General features: G+C 39.1%; 1 protein-coding gene across 1 annotated transcript; it reads left to right on the top strand.

Annotated features, from left to right (window-relative positions):
• The first annotated feature begins 386 nt into the window (after positions 1 to 386).
• Positions 387 to 14,308, top strand: LOC117297460 (pinin-like). Its single transcript, XM_033780512.1, has 9 exons — positions 387 to 506; positions 2,027 to 2,131; positions 2,987 to 3,055; positions 4,414 to 4,597; positions 6,049 to 6,146; positions 6,506 to 6,581; positions 8,242 to 8,397; positions 10,144 to 10,282; positions 11,909 to 14,308. Exons 1-9 carry the CDS (start codon positions 397 to 399, stop codon positions 12,472 to 12,474), a joined length of 1,503 nt encoding a protein of 500 aa, XP_033636403.1. The 5' UTR covers positions 387 to 396; the 3' UTR covers positions 12,475 to 14,308.
• Positions 14,309 to 15,420: the final 1,112 nt, after the last annotated feature.

Genomic DNA, 15,420 nt, shown 5'->3' with positions numbered 1-15,420 from the left:
AGTATGTCAAAATGTGTCTAAAACGTCTGGGAAGCTGTCACTGAAGTATACACATATGGAACGCCAACAGATTTGCTGATATAAAATAACTATTAATTTAAGTCAACGCTAAAGACAAAGTAGACTAGTGGTAATTTTACAGCCCAATACTCATGAAGTCAGTATTAGGGTTCCATATACAACTGTTGATAAAAATCACAGTCGTAAAATGCAAAATTATAATGAATACACTTAAATTCTCAATTCTAAACGTGGTAAATGATTTGATACAATTTGCACTTTATACTTTTACATTCAAGTCGTCTGAAACCTAGACGTTCTGGGTATGCATTACACGAAGCTGTTCTTGTGTGTACTGACTAATTCATTTCATATACCGAAAACACCAAAAAAGCCATGGCGTACGTGTCGGCTTTGCAGGGTCGGCTTGAAAAAGCGAAAGAAAGTCTTCAAAACGTCGATGAAAATATACGAAAACTGACAGGCAGAGAACCTGGGGAAAGGAGGTATTTGTTTATTTGTGGTTTATGAAAATTTGTGTGCATAAAACACTTATAATATCGGGAAAAATGCTGGGAGGAGTTCACATTTTCAGCATTTCACTTTCAGCATCGCATGCGTCCCCGCTTCGGCGCTTGTCAGGTCGATAGGGGGCGCTCTTCATGACAGTAATACGAATCTTATTTCTCAGTAATGATTTATTTCAGTTTGGGCTATCTATAATAGAGGTTAGTTTGTAGTATGGAAAAGTTTCCGTATGGCGCCACCACTTTTTCATTCGAAATAAAATAATATAGTATCTAATTTACCTGATTGATATATCGCTTTTTGTAAAAATGAGTGAAAAGGTGGTGGCGCCATACGGAAAGTTATCCTGTAGTATTACCATAAGTCTTCATGAACTTCATGTCGTAGTAGCCCCACATATTAATTATTATTTGGCCAAGACTGAACTGAAGTTTGAATTCTTACTAAATAAATCTTAGGCTTAGTCACACACACAGTCCACACACACAGACGTCTGTCGGGACTAGCCCCCATCAATAGGGCCAGTAGCTGATAGCCCCATAAATCGGTCCAATCCACTTCAAATCCTTGGCCCCAGCGCGTCTGATATCACAATCTTTCGCTTTTTTGAAAAACCATCTGAAACGATCTACATCATGAAACTTACCGATCTAACTAATGCTTGAGAAATTGCAGATAGCCCTACACTTGGAATTGTTCAAATAGGTATCACAGGTTTTGAGTAAAAATCAAATGAATTTTGAGTGTAAATTTTCTCAACTACCGCTCTTTTAGCGCTTCACACTACTAATGCTGATTGTCCTCGACCGTGTGCGTATTTTTTTCCCAGGACACACGTGGATAATTATCTGGACGATAATTCATCCTGGAAAGAAAAAATACTCGTGCTTTGTGTACAAACATATGGACACGCGTCTGGAAACTACAAAGATATCCTCCACTTTTTGGCCCTACATCCATATTATAGCTTGGGATATATGGAACAGTCTCCCGGAAGACCTGATCAACTGCACAACTCTTGCTAGTTTTAAGCGGGGTGTACAGTTTGTCCAGCTCCGCTAGGTCCAGCCTGAGCTGCTTTTAGTCGCACTCTACACGTTATTCCACTGTTCACCCCCATGCACTGTATAAAATACTATATATCCACACCCTTGCATGCACACATTAACTGTAGTACGTAATACACAAAGTGGTGGACTCTACTTTTACGGAAGAAGAAGAAGAAGAAGCTTCAGGGTGTTTACAAAATTGTTGGACTTTCCTGAGTGCATAACTACATGCACAGTATTACGCAAATGTGCCACTCCTATTTTAGGTGTAATTTATGGAGAAAATTTAGAGGCAGAACAGGTCAGAAATTGTATCGTCCCGCATCAATGATGTTAGCTGTTCCACCTCTGATTTTTTTCACATCTAAAGGATTGGGTACCCCAGCGATTTAAAATTTGATAAATATCCTTATTAATCTTGCCAATTTTTCTATTGTGTTTTGACTCAGAATTCCTGCTGGTGCAGCAGACCGTGGTAGAGACGGAGACCAGCGCAGAGTGTCAGTTGGAGGCCAGGGACAGAGGGGTAGAGGCAGAGGAGGTGGTGTGCAAAGGTAAGTCACATCAGAAATGGGCGATTGTGAGTTTAAAGACACTGGACACTATTGGTAATTGTCAAAGACCAGTCTTCTCACTTGGTGTATCAACAACATATGCATAAAATATCAAACCTGTGAAAGTTTGAGCTCAATTGGTCGTCGAAGTTGCAAGAGAATGATGGAAGAAAAAAATGCCCTTGTCACACAAAGTTGTGTGCTTTGGGATGCTTGATTTCGAGACCTCCAATTCTTAATCTGAGATCTCGAAATCTAAATCGTGGAAAATTACTTCTTTCTTGAAAACAACGTTACTTCAGAGGGAGCTGATACTGTTTTATACTATAAACAGCTCCCCATTACTTGTTTCCAATTAAGGTTTTATGCTAATAATTATTTTGAGTAATTTACCAATAGCTTTTAAGACTGTGTTCATCCAGTGTAGGATGTAGCCATCCTCATTTGGCAAGGTGCAAGCCTGTATTTTAATTTTTGAGAGAACGTGGTAATTTTGATTTTGTTGGAAATTGTTTAAGTATATGAGAATTTTTGGAAGTGGTTCAAAGACCAGTGAAAAAGAGGAATGGCCGCCATAATTCCAGCCTGAGAGTGTATTTGTGAAAAGGGAAAAACATTTTTAGCAGGCCTTTTGTCTGATATAGTCAAGATGGATGGACTTGCTTTACATCCTGCAGACACAGCGTTTTCCTTAAATCGATGTCTGTCAGCAAGCATCAGTGTATATGGGTAAACCAAAATGAATAAGCCTATATCCATGTTAATTTAGCAGCATTTCAGTTGTAAGTCTGCATAGTGCATTAAGTGAATACTTTAACCAATGTGTATATGGTAATATTTTGTTGTCCTTCGTAGGGGAGATGCGTTTCAGCGTTTGGGCTTACCACTACAAAGGAGACAAAGTACCGGCAGTGCCTTTAGCAGGTAAGATTTGAACTCCTGGAGATTGTTCACTTGCTAATGCGAAATGGTCAAGTTTCTGAATTCTTAGATCTCCTCACTTTCAAAGCTGTTCAGACTATATATCTGATCTTTTGCATAAATATTTCACTGTTCATCCTCTTTGTTTTGCTGGCCAATCCCTACTAATGCTAACTCATAGAGTTATATATAAGAACTAGAGGGCGCACTGGCCTATATATGCGCCCCGGCATGCACGCAGGCGGCCATTGTCTAAGTTGACAAAACGGCCGTCTCACAGCGTGTGTTTGTGCGGCCATTTTGTAAGTTGAACAAACAGCATCGCGTGAGCGTTCAATAAAAAAACCTCAAACGTGTATTTCATATTCAACGCGCGTACAGAATGGCGCTTGTCATCTTGCGGTCTCGTCGAGTTTGTGCAAGCAGCATCACCAGTGCACCCTTTAGTTCTTAAATATAACTCTATGTGCTAACTGCTGTTTTTACAAAAATCTATGGTCAAAGAGTCTTCAAATGGGAGACTTTTGGACAGTTCTTTTTCACAGTTCTCGCCAGTAGTGCGCGTGCTCAGACCTACGCAAGCAATACTGAGCATGTCATGCATGCTCATGACTGCTAAAAGCCCCATTATGTCTGCTGTCACCAGCGTCTCAAATGTCTCCCATTGATTGCATCTTCTGGATGGAATGACTTGGCAGTTAATATTCGTCAAGCTGACTCTCTGATTTTCAAGGGCATTTTAAAGAATCGCTTGTTTTAATTTTCCTTTTTTTGTAACAAGTTGCATAATTTTTAATAGCTTTTGTGTTGTGCGTAGAGTCTCCTGCATTATGCACTACATATAAGTTGATTATATATTTGGTTTGCGGTAACACCATGTGTGTATCTACTTGCCAGGTAGAGTTGTTCTTAGGGAACTGTCTTGCTTTATTCTACTGCCGTGGAGTAGATAATCGGAGGGTGGGGAGACTTCTCAGTTCTGAAAAGAACTGTCCTGTTTTTTAACTATTACCAGGGCGGATGGTATAGAAATTAGACTGGACTACTACTTTAGCTTATAGGATCGTAATTAACTGTACTGCCGCGGAGTCAGTTCTGAAATTGGTCTCCGATTATCTACTCCACGGCAGTAGAATAAAGCAAGACAGTTCTCTAAGAACAACTCTACCTGGCAAGTAGATACACACATGGTGTTACCGCAAACCAAATATATATTGATACCTCACCATGCAATGCCTCAAATCCTATATAAGTTTATTATTATCATTTATTATTAGACCATCAAACTCATGTCTACTGTTATTGTTGAAATTTTCATCAAAAATTGTAGACTGAATTGTTTGAGATGTTATTTGTTTCAGGCTTGGTGGCCGCGTGGACGGACCAAGGCTAGGGGGCCGGGTGGACGGCGGACCAAGGCTTGGTGGCCGGGTGGACGGACCAAGGCTTGGGGGCCGCGTGGACGGACCAAGGAGCCGCGTGGATGGACCACAGCCCAAACGACTGCGGCGGAAGCAAAATGATGATGATGACGATCTGCCCAAGGTTGGTGTTGTGTTTTTTTTTTTTTTTTTGCAAGAAAAACTCACATTGATTTCAAACCCCTCTATTATATCCAGTGAGTTGATCAACCATATGCAGTTACTGCACTTCTTACAGGTTCAGAGCACATCACATTATGTGTCTTGTTTTTACTAGAAAGGCATGCGAACTTGATACGCTGCTCACTCAGCAAACAAAATACCGTACCTGTTGCAACCAATTAACTGTCCCTATGTCAAGCAACGACAATAGCAACAGCAGTTTCATGGTAGGTGTCTAGGCACAATACTGGTGTTTTAAAGGCAGTGGACACTATTGGTAATTACTCAACATAATTATTAGCGTAAAACCTTACTTGGTAACGAGTAATGGGGAGAGGTTGATAGTATAAAACAGTGTGAGAAACGGCTCCCTCTGAAGTGATGTAGTTTTCGAGAAAGAAGTAATTATCCATGATTTTGATTTCGAGACCTCATATTTAGAATTTGAGGTCTTGAAATCAAGCATCTTGAAAGCACAGAACTTTGTGTGACAAGGTTTTTTTTTTTTCTTTCATTATTATCTCGCAACTTTGACGACCGCTTGAGCTCAAATTTTCTCAGGTTTTTTTTTTTTATGCACTGTGAAGATTATTCTTTGACAATTACCATTAGTGTCCAGTGTCTTTAAAACAAATATTGACTGCTCATGCTATGGTTGAAAACTATGACTCCCTTGGTGATCCCCGGTGCAGCCTATTTCCCTTGGCTTCACTCAGGGAAAATAGAGTGAGCATAAAACAGTCAGTATTTTGTATACTTTTAACTGCACAGGTTGTTTGCGGCTGGCACAACTTTGCAGAACTAACAGTGTACTGCACAATGTGCAGGGGGTCAATCAACAGTATCAATAAAAAAACCTCAAACGTGTATTTCATATTCAACGCGCGTACAGAATGGCGCTTGTCATCTTGCGGTCTCGTCGAGTTTGTGCAAGCAGCATCACCAGTGCACCCTTTAGTTCTTAAATATAACTCTATGTGCTAACTGCTGTTTTTACAAAAATCTATGGTCAAAGAGTCTTCAAATGGGAGACTTTTGGACAGTTCTTTTTCACAGTTCTCGCCAGTAGTGCGCGTGCTCAGACCTACGCAAGCAATACTGAGCATGTCATGCATGCTCATGACCGCTAAAAGCCCCATTATGTCTGCTGTCACCAGCGTCTCAATATTTTTTATACTTTTAACTGCACAGGTTGTTTGCGGCTGGCACAACTTTGCAGAACTAACAGTGTACTGCACAATGTGCAGGGGGTCAATCAACAGTATTTCTAACATTTGAAACATTTGTGACTCTTTTTATTTTCAATCTTCGAAGTATCTGATGATTGTAGTATGTGACTTGTGTGTGTGTGTGTTACTTTCGTTCTGAACCTGTAACTAACTGTTTCTTTTTTCCCGGTTCCGTTCCCACCAGCACACCATTCAATCCTCTGTTGTAGCGACCCCTATCATAGAGAGAACGCGTCAAGATTCCATCAAGGAGCAGAGTAAAAATGAAGAAGGACAGAAACGGTAAGACCAGAGCCCAAAACTTGCTTAGCACAAGAAACTTTTGCTTAGGAGAGCCTGGATTAGGGCACAGGGCCTGATTTGTTTTTGTTGTAGCCCTTCACCTTGATTGGTTTAAGCTCTAATAAAATGGCGTCAAAGATAAAAAATCAATGCAAGAACAGAAATAATATAAAGGAGATCATAAAGCATAGTTAACGTGTAAGTGAAAGCAAAGTATATGAATTTTTGTTTGTTACGATTGACAAAACAGCGTGAACTGATTTTTGCGTCACCAAAAACCTTTTTTTGCTTTCGCGAGAGGCTTAAAATGATTATTATGATTAAATTTTTGAAGCTGTGAATCTTTTTTGTTCATCCAGGAATCGGCGGATGTTTGGTCACCTTCTTGGTACTTTGCAGAAGTTCAAACAGGAATCTAATGACTCGGAAAGCAAGGTAGATATAAACAGTGTCATTTGGCAAAGTTGCTTTTAATTTTTGAGTTGTCGGGCAGTGTGCTGTGGTAATAACTGCAGCTTGTGTTTTAAAACCAATGGAATTGTATGATGTTTTGTACCCAGAATTTTATTTGTGTTTTTGTTTTCACTTAAATTTGCATTGAATTGTGTTTGCATTGACTTATTGCATTGAGTTTATATTGCATTGAATTGTATATACACATACTGCATTGAATTTATATTGCATTGAATTGTATTCATATAATATTGCATTGAATTGTACACAGAAATTGCATTGAATTGTATACAAATATTGAATTGAATTATATACAAATATTGCATTGGGTTGAATACATTGAATTTAATCGTATACAAATATTACATTGAATTGTATACAAATACTGCATTGAATTGTACACATATTGCATTGAATTGTCACATATTGCATTGAATTGTCACATATTGCATTGAATTGTCACATATTGCATTGAATTTTACACATATTGCATTGAGTTGTCACGTATTGCATTGAGTTGTCACGTATTGCATTGAATTGTCACATATTGCATTGAATTGTCACATATGAATTGTCACATATTGCATTGAATTGTCACATATTGCATTGAATTGTCACATATTGCATTGAGTTGTCACATTTTGCATTGAATTGTAAACTGCATTGGATTGAATACATGCATTGCATTATATTTCATTGAATTGTTGTACTGCATTGAATTGTAGACATATATTGATAGATTTTTGCACTGAAAACAATATTTTTGATTATATTTTATGGTATTTACCCAATTTGGAAACATTATGCTCAATTACTGTGATTTTGTTTTGTTTATTTATTTATTGCATTTATTTATTTCTTTACCTGGGGAAACCTCTCAATGAAACACTGTTTTTCAGAGGTGCCCAGCAACTACAAACATATTAACGTTTTAAAATTGTATTAATATACTATAAAAATACATTTATAAAAACATTAATTGCACATTTATTTGTGTAATTAGGAAAACCCATTCATCATATTGAGATACAGTGATTAAAATCATCGCTTAAAATAGTCCAAAAGAAACAAATGAAACATGCTACATTTTTGGTAGGATTTGAAACTTTGCACGGTGGGGGTATAATTAGGTGAGGTTAGCAGTACTACCATGTGAAAATCTCTTTGAGAAGCGGTGGTTCTGAAAAGATCCGGTGGTGAAAACTCAACGTTTCGATCTGATCGTCTTCATGGTGCTACCGGAAACCTCACCGATGTTTCATTCAGTTCGATAAGTTGTTGATGTGCAGAGTTATGGCGCCAACCTCTAACTTTTAGGCCTAGTTATTGCGCCAACCTCTAGCTTTTAGGCCTAGTTTACCCCAGCTAATACTTCAACCGTGAGGGTTCAATTTTATAGAGCTGCTTAAGAATTATCAGAATAAGGAAACCAGCCAAATTACCAAATTACCACATATATGCTTTGTGACTGGTATCCTGCTCATTTATGCTAAGCAGAATATTGTTAAGCTTTAGTTCCTGCTTATGCAGCTCTGTGAAATTGAGCCCAGCTTTTAGGTCTAGACCTACTCTAGTTGCAGATATTTAACAAATGAAATTAGTTTTTCAATATTAATACCACATTTTTACTTTACAATATCAGGAAAGCAGACGTGTTGAAATAGAACACAAATTAGACGTCCAGGCTCAGGAAGAGAAGCAAGCAGTTGCGCATGAAAGAACACAACTGTTTATCAAACGAAGCAATCAGCAGCAAGAACTGCAGAAACTGGAGAAACTAGTGGATATGGCCAAAGAGGTAAGAAGCAGACATAAGCTAAGAAGATTAAGCTTAACAGGGTCCACAGATTGAAGTTGTGGATTAGTGGATTAGGTGTTTTCTTAGATATTGCATATATGTATTGTATTTCTCTACCACATGTTCTGGAATTCGTCTTAGTTAAGGCTGCGTTTCAACTTTGGTTATTGTACATGTGTATGTTATTGTTTGTTTTTAGTGCCGTGAGCAATTTGATGGATTTGTGTTTATTTTATTGATATTGAGGGTGAGCAGTTAAAATTAGTGAAAGACTTGCTCTGATTGGGTTTAGTGTGAGTGGATAACAGTTAAGATGTAGTGGAAGGTGCAGTTTTAGACATCTTGTACTGTCAGTTTCGTTGAAAAAGCTTGAGAGGTTATAGGGTATCAGATCGTAGTATTGGAAGGTGCAGAGAGTACTTGATCTTGTACTGGTTGGTTCAGTGGAAAAAAGCTTGAGAGGTTAGGGTCTCGGATCGTAGTAGTGGAAAAAGCTTTAGCAGGTCAGCTCATCAACAGATGGTAGTAGTGGAAAGTGTAAATATTGCAGGGGCCAGTTTAGTGGAAAATCATGGCAGGTAGGGTCAACACATTGGAGTTGTTGAAGGTACACAGACACATTAGTGGATATAGTGAAACGAGTCTTCCACTAACCGGATTAGTGGAAATTGCTTAGCAGCTTAATTTGTGAACCAACTGGTGTAGTGGAAAGTGCAGAAAGTACACAACTTGCACTGATCGGATCAGTGAATGTAGTACAACTTGTTTTAAAATAGTTGACAGATTAGTGAAAATAGGCAAGAGGTTGTTAAGGTGAATGGTTTAGAGGCCAGGGACAGTTTTTATAATGCCTGTGAAATGTTTTGAGCTGCCCTAGACTTGATTAGGCGCTGCTTTCTGCGTGCAAAACAGACGAGCGCTAAACTTGCCAGCAGAACTTGCAATCCGATGAGCTGCAGAAGAATACAAATCTATTGCAAATGCGCACACTCGTCGTCAACTCTTCTTGAGCCTTTAGGTAAGCACAATAATCTGGGTTAAAAAGTAATTAGGTGTAATTCGTCGTAGCAGTTTTATCATAACTAGCTTAGCAGTAGGTCATCTTGAATCAAAGAGATTTATCCTAGCAATAGTAATAGCTGTTTTAGCTAAGCAACATTAGCAAACTTGCACTGAAGCTGGCTTAGAGAGCATCATTGCATTTAACCAACCGATAGCAGATGGGCCCAATTTCATTTAGCTGCTTAAACACAAATAGTAACTAAGCACAACCCCAAAAGTGCTTACCAGAATAAGGTTTCGTAGCAGACACAGAGTAGGCTTACTAGTAAAAGTGGCTCTGGCGTTAACTTTACAAGTAATGTCGGGCCATTAACTATTTCTTTGCATTTATACTATAGTTTTTGTTGCTAAGCAGTTTGCAACAGTTGACTCTATTTTCTCAGGAATATTTATTATTAAATGATAATAATATTATGCGGGGAACCTGTCAAAGCACCAGGATACAGAAGCTGCGCTTCAAACAGAGGCATCCTGGCTACCCATCAAACTCCAATATCATTTGATAAATTAATAATGTCAATAATTCCCAACCATGAGTTATTACCAATCCATTTCTGCCAAGACAACATTTTAAGGAAAGTTTTGTTTCTCAACTTTACAATAGACCACCTTTATTATTACCAATATCATTCTATTTCTGCCATACAAATTTTTTAAATTTTATTTTATTTTATGTATTGACAGCAAGATGTGTGGGACGCTCATAGTAAGAGGTTGAGTCAGTACATTCGCACTAAGTCTAAACCAGCAATATTCTACAGGCCGGCAAAGCCATCATTGGTAACTGAGAAGAGGTTGAAAGATACTAAAGAATTGATGAACGGTAAGTTCCACGGCTACATCTAAGAAGGGGCAGACTACGCTTGAATATTTTGAATTCTGTAACTGATAGCACAGATTGATTCATTTTGGCTGCCCATTCATGTCCATCAAAAAGTTTACAATGCTGAAAAAGAAAACCTTGATATATTGATCGTTTAAACTTGTATTTGACGCATAGTTGTGAAAAAGCTAGCTTATTGATTTGGCTAGCCCTTACCAAAGTGGTAAAGGTCAACCTAGCCTTGTCCAAGTTGGTTGCACAATTATATGCAAATGTTTGTGATGCAAAATTGAGTGTGCTGATGGGCCACAGATCCCTGATTTGTACTGGAAGTGTCGTGGCCGAGCAGTTGATAGCACTGAATTCAAACTCTGGTGTTTCTGATCAGCAGAGTGTGGGTTCGAATCCCAAGCCATGACACTTGTGTCCTTAAGCAAGACACTTAACCATTGCTTCGTTCTTCGGATGTGATGTAAAGCCGTTGGTCCCATGTGTTGTGTAACGCATGTAAAAGAACCCAGTGCACTTAGCGAAAAGAGAAGGGGTTCGCCGCGGTGTTCCTGGCTGTGGCTGCTGTATGTGCCGTAGCACCTTGTAAACACTCATAAGGTGCTACATAATTGGGTCTCGGAATTCATTACTGCAATAACCTATCTTTCTGAAAGTTTGTATATACTCAGCGCCTTGAGTACCTTGTTTGGTAGATACGTGCGCTATATGAGACTTCAATATTATTGTTATTGTTACTCTGGAATGCCAGTACAAATGATAAATATCAAACTTTAGCTGGCATTTACAGTGCTTGAGGTTTTAAAACCCTGCCTCAACCTCACGGTACTTTATATGCAGTTCTTGACCACAGGGTTTGTACTGTGTGCGTTGTGAATGTAGTGTGGTGAATCGAATCAGGCATGCATGCTTAACGAGCCTTTGGACAAGGCTTGGGTAAACTCCGATAAAGTATTCATTGAAACTGGTTGATCATTAAGTCTTAATCATCATTCATGAATACCTCAGACAGTTTCGCTATTCCTATTGGTGGAGAGCGCGTCATGTGGGTGTGTATAAACCTTTGTTTATGACCAGTAAAAAGTGTTGAAACATGGGCGTGACACGCGAGCTTGCACCTGTGCTTTGAAGACAGTTTCTTCATTCCTATTGGTCGAGAGCAATGGCTGAAACAGTTGTGCCACATCACGCGATACACGCGACGCGCACAGCATTGCCTAATAAGGAGTTGTTTACCCGAGGGCCTTGACTGGGCCTTACCATTTCATAGCTGGAGGGGTGTTATGTTGAAAAAAATCATTGAAAAATTAAAAGTTTTGCATATATTTTACTTTTGACCATAAGTGTTGATTTTTTTGACCAAAGAGGTATTTATGAATGGGAATCAAAGTGTGTTGAATCGGTTTTCAACTAGTGGTTTAAACCCGCCGAGGCCTGGTTCTTGTTATCAAGAACCAGGCCTCGTTGGGTTTAAACCACTTGTTGAAAACCTCTTCACCATACATTGATTCCCTTATTAATAGTACAAATCCAACGAGGATTTGATATGCCGTTTTGCTGCATACAATGTTTTGAAAAATTATTAAAGGTATGATGCAATCATTATTTCACCCACAGAGATGATGAAGAAACGTCGGGCGGAGATCGAAGAGGAGATTCAACAACTGCAGGATGACGCGGAGGAGCATGATGGGAAGGAAATGGAGCATGATGGCAAGGAGTCTTCAGAGGTTAAGGGTAAGACCAAAGAAAAGAAGAGACGACATAGCAGTATGGGTAAGCATGAGGAAGGCGAGCAAAGAAACGGAAAACATTCCAAGAAGCGGCCGGTCAGCGATGATGGTGAGCTGCCGACGTCAGAGCAGCAAGACACCGACGACGACTATAGTAAAGAAACTTCCAAGGATAATAAGAAAGCTGACATTTCAATGGAGGCTGAGCAAGAGTGGGTAGTGAAGGAAGGGTCGGCAGGTAAGGATGGGGAAGGGAAACAGACAACCTCTTCCTCAGAGGAAGGGGAGGTTGATCGGACGATGACGGAATCCGCAGGACCAGAAGAAAGCGGAGATGCAGACGAGGGGAAAGAGAACATAGACGAGAAAGAGAAAGAGGACTTTAGAAGTGCCTTGTATAAGGAGGAGTTTGATCAGAGGAATGAACTGTCTTGGGAGGGTGATGTCTAGGGGATTGTGTACAATGCTGCGTAAGATGTTGGGCTGCTTCCGTGTGGACTCAAGGTGTTCAAGTTCTTGTCGTTTGATAAGAAATATTCTTTATCTTCTTCCACTTTTTGTTAAGACACTCTGATCTGTGGCACCTATAACATTATTTTCTTTGAAATAACAACCGAACATAGACGCTACTTGGATAAAGTTCACATCATTTTTATGGAAAGAAATAGAAAGACTGCTGCCATTTTACTCTACTTCACATTTTTAACTCTCCAATTGGTTGCTATCCTAAACATCAGTTTCTTTGAAATAACCAAACATAGCATTATGGATGCTACTCTTCTTCTTTTGGACTCCAATAGACAAAGAGTCCTGTCCAGAATTTGATACATTTCTCATTAGTTCTATGGAAAGAAATAGAAAGTCTGCTGCAATTTCATCTACTTAACCTTTTATTCCCCCAAAAATTAGTAAGTGGCTTGACGTTTCAACCCTAGTAGACTCTTTTCAAAGGCTAATATGACAACACTCTCATTCTGTGCCATCTAAGACTCCATTTTCTTCGGAAATAACAACCAAACACGGATATTTTATTTGTTTTATTTGTGTATTGCTCTTAAAGGTAAATGGTCCTTTCCAATTCTATGGAAAGCCTGCCGTCAAACATCATTTAAAAATATAAATATTTTAAAGTCATTGTCTTTGAAACAAACAAAACGAGCCAACTGACACGTGTTGCGCACCATTTCATCGCAAAAAAAAACCCACCCAAATTTCTACTGATATATCTTCTACATTTACCAAATTAGCTAACATCCTCGACAGACGCGAACAAATAAATTACAAAAGCATTTTTTCAAATCACCACAGGTTTGTTTTCTTACAACTGTTTGGATGTCGTTGGTGTGCTTACAGATTCCTCGTCCTCCAAACACTTTGGAAATCAAAAAACAAGGAGGTAACTTTGATACCTTGTGAAGATATTTTTTTCTAAGCAACGGTTTTGTTCACATATCATCACCAAAGAGTACGATCAACAATAATTTGAATGTGGAGGCACGCTCCAAAAAGCAAGGAACAAAGTACAAAATGAAACAAAACAACAGCTTTACAAACGACAAATAAACAGAGTAAACAAAATAATACCTACAACAAGTACAACAAGTTGCAACAACAGTGTGTGTTTACATGTCTGTCGATGACATACAATGCAGGAGTGGTACTTTACGGAGGTTTCAAAGGGGATTGCCTCCATGCCAAGCCCCCAGATCATTGCCTTGGTGCCCTTGGAATGCTCCAGTAGAAACTTACAATTTCATCATAGGGTGACAATTACTGAGAAGAAATTGCGTTGGTGCCCTTAAAGACAAACAGCATACAGGCCTGACAATGTATGATGCACTCGCTAAATTGTTGTTGGATATTTACCTTTTTATGGGTTGCAGGTGATTCCTTTTGCGGAATGAGGTGTGGTGGGTATTGACCCCTTGCACACCATGTTGGTGGGCAGTTAGGTTTCGCGTGGCATAGAGTTATATATGAAAACGCACAGTGAAATTGCCCACCAGTATGGCACATTCAAGATTTTTCTGATGATGACGTCAGGTGAAATCGGTCAATTGAGAGAGGGTTGAGGGGGGAGGGGGGAGCGATGGGTACAGCATTTATCACAACTATTTCTGTCTCTAAAGGGAAGCATCATTGTACAGTAAAAAAAAAATTAAAATCCAACTCTCGAAGGACTTCTTGAAGCTTTGGCTTAATTGCAGAATTCTATTAAAGGCAGTGGATACTAATGGCAATTACTCAATAGCATAAAAAATTACTTGGTAACAAGCAATTGAGAGCTGGTGATAGTACACGTATAAACCATTTTCTAAGTTGAATAAACAGGCATTGCTTAGTGTGTTTGTGCGGCCATTTTGTAAGTTGACAAAATAGCATCGCGTCGGCGTTCAATAAACACAAACTCCAGCGTGTACTTCGTATTCAACACGCGTACATAATGGCGCGCGTGTCTCCTTGCGGTCTCGTCGCGTTTGTACAAGAAGCATCACCAGTGCGTCCTCTAGTTTTTATATATAACTCTATGGTGTACACGCAGGGTAGCCCATTTAGGTCTACTTCTTTTTTTCTCTTTGCTTATTGATTCTTTTCTCTTCAAAAAAAAAAATACAAATATAAAAACGATACCACATCATACTATACACGTCAAATCTGTGCCATGCACCGTTGCCACACTTTCAAACACACAAATCAATGTGGAAATGACTGAACATGTACATTTTCTCAAAATGTTGTTTGAATTTCCAAAATTCCGGCGAGGACTTGAACATTCTGGCGAGTTTCTGGAGCAGCCCCTTTCCAGCTGCAGAATCATTTAATATTAAACTGTTCCAAAATAAAAGGTAGGTATGAGTTTTTACTTCACTTTTTGTTGATACTTCTATTTCAGGTCGGAACCGCTGTTGGTATCTTCCAATAATGGCATTACCTTTTAAAATGCCATAATGATACTTTTGTTGAGAGTTGTGATAGTTCTCTGAAAAGACCAACGCCCAATTTCATGGCTCTGCTTACGGCCGACTTGAGCGCTTACGATCACAAGCATTCCTGCGCTAGCTGTGTAAAATGGAAGTAATGCACATGCACAAACCAAAATTCCCTGCTAACCCGTGAAATACCCTTGATGAAAGCGCCAATTATTTTCTAACGATAACCAGAGCCATGAAATTAGTAGCTTACTGCCTATTAAACTTTGATTTTAAGGGCGCTGTAACTGCAGAATTCCGCAGTAACCAGAGCCATGATATTGGGCTGTGGTCTTATTTGGAGAACTAAGTCTGTAAGTCTGTGCTTACAGGCTTAGTGCCAAGTTTAGCTAATTGTATAAGCATATAATGTTTGGTACAGAGAAAGTCTGCACAGGCCTAATCTACACTTTGAATGGGTAATCTG

The sequence above is a fragment of the Asterias rubens genome, chromosome 1, assembly GCF_902459465.1.
Source record: "Asterias rubens chromosome 1, eAstRub1.3, whole genome shotgun sequence".
Classification (NCBI taxonomy): domain Eukaryota; kingdom Metazoa; phylum Echinodermata; class Asteroidea; order Forcipulatida; family Asteriidae; genus Asterias; species Asterias rubens.
The sequence above is the reverse complement of the archived record's forward strand: the minus strand, read 5'-3'. Positions and strand labels throughout refer to the sequence as shown.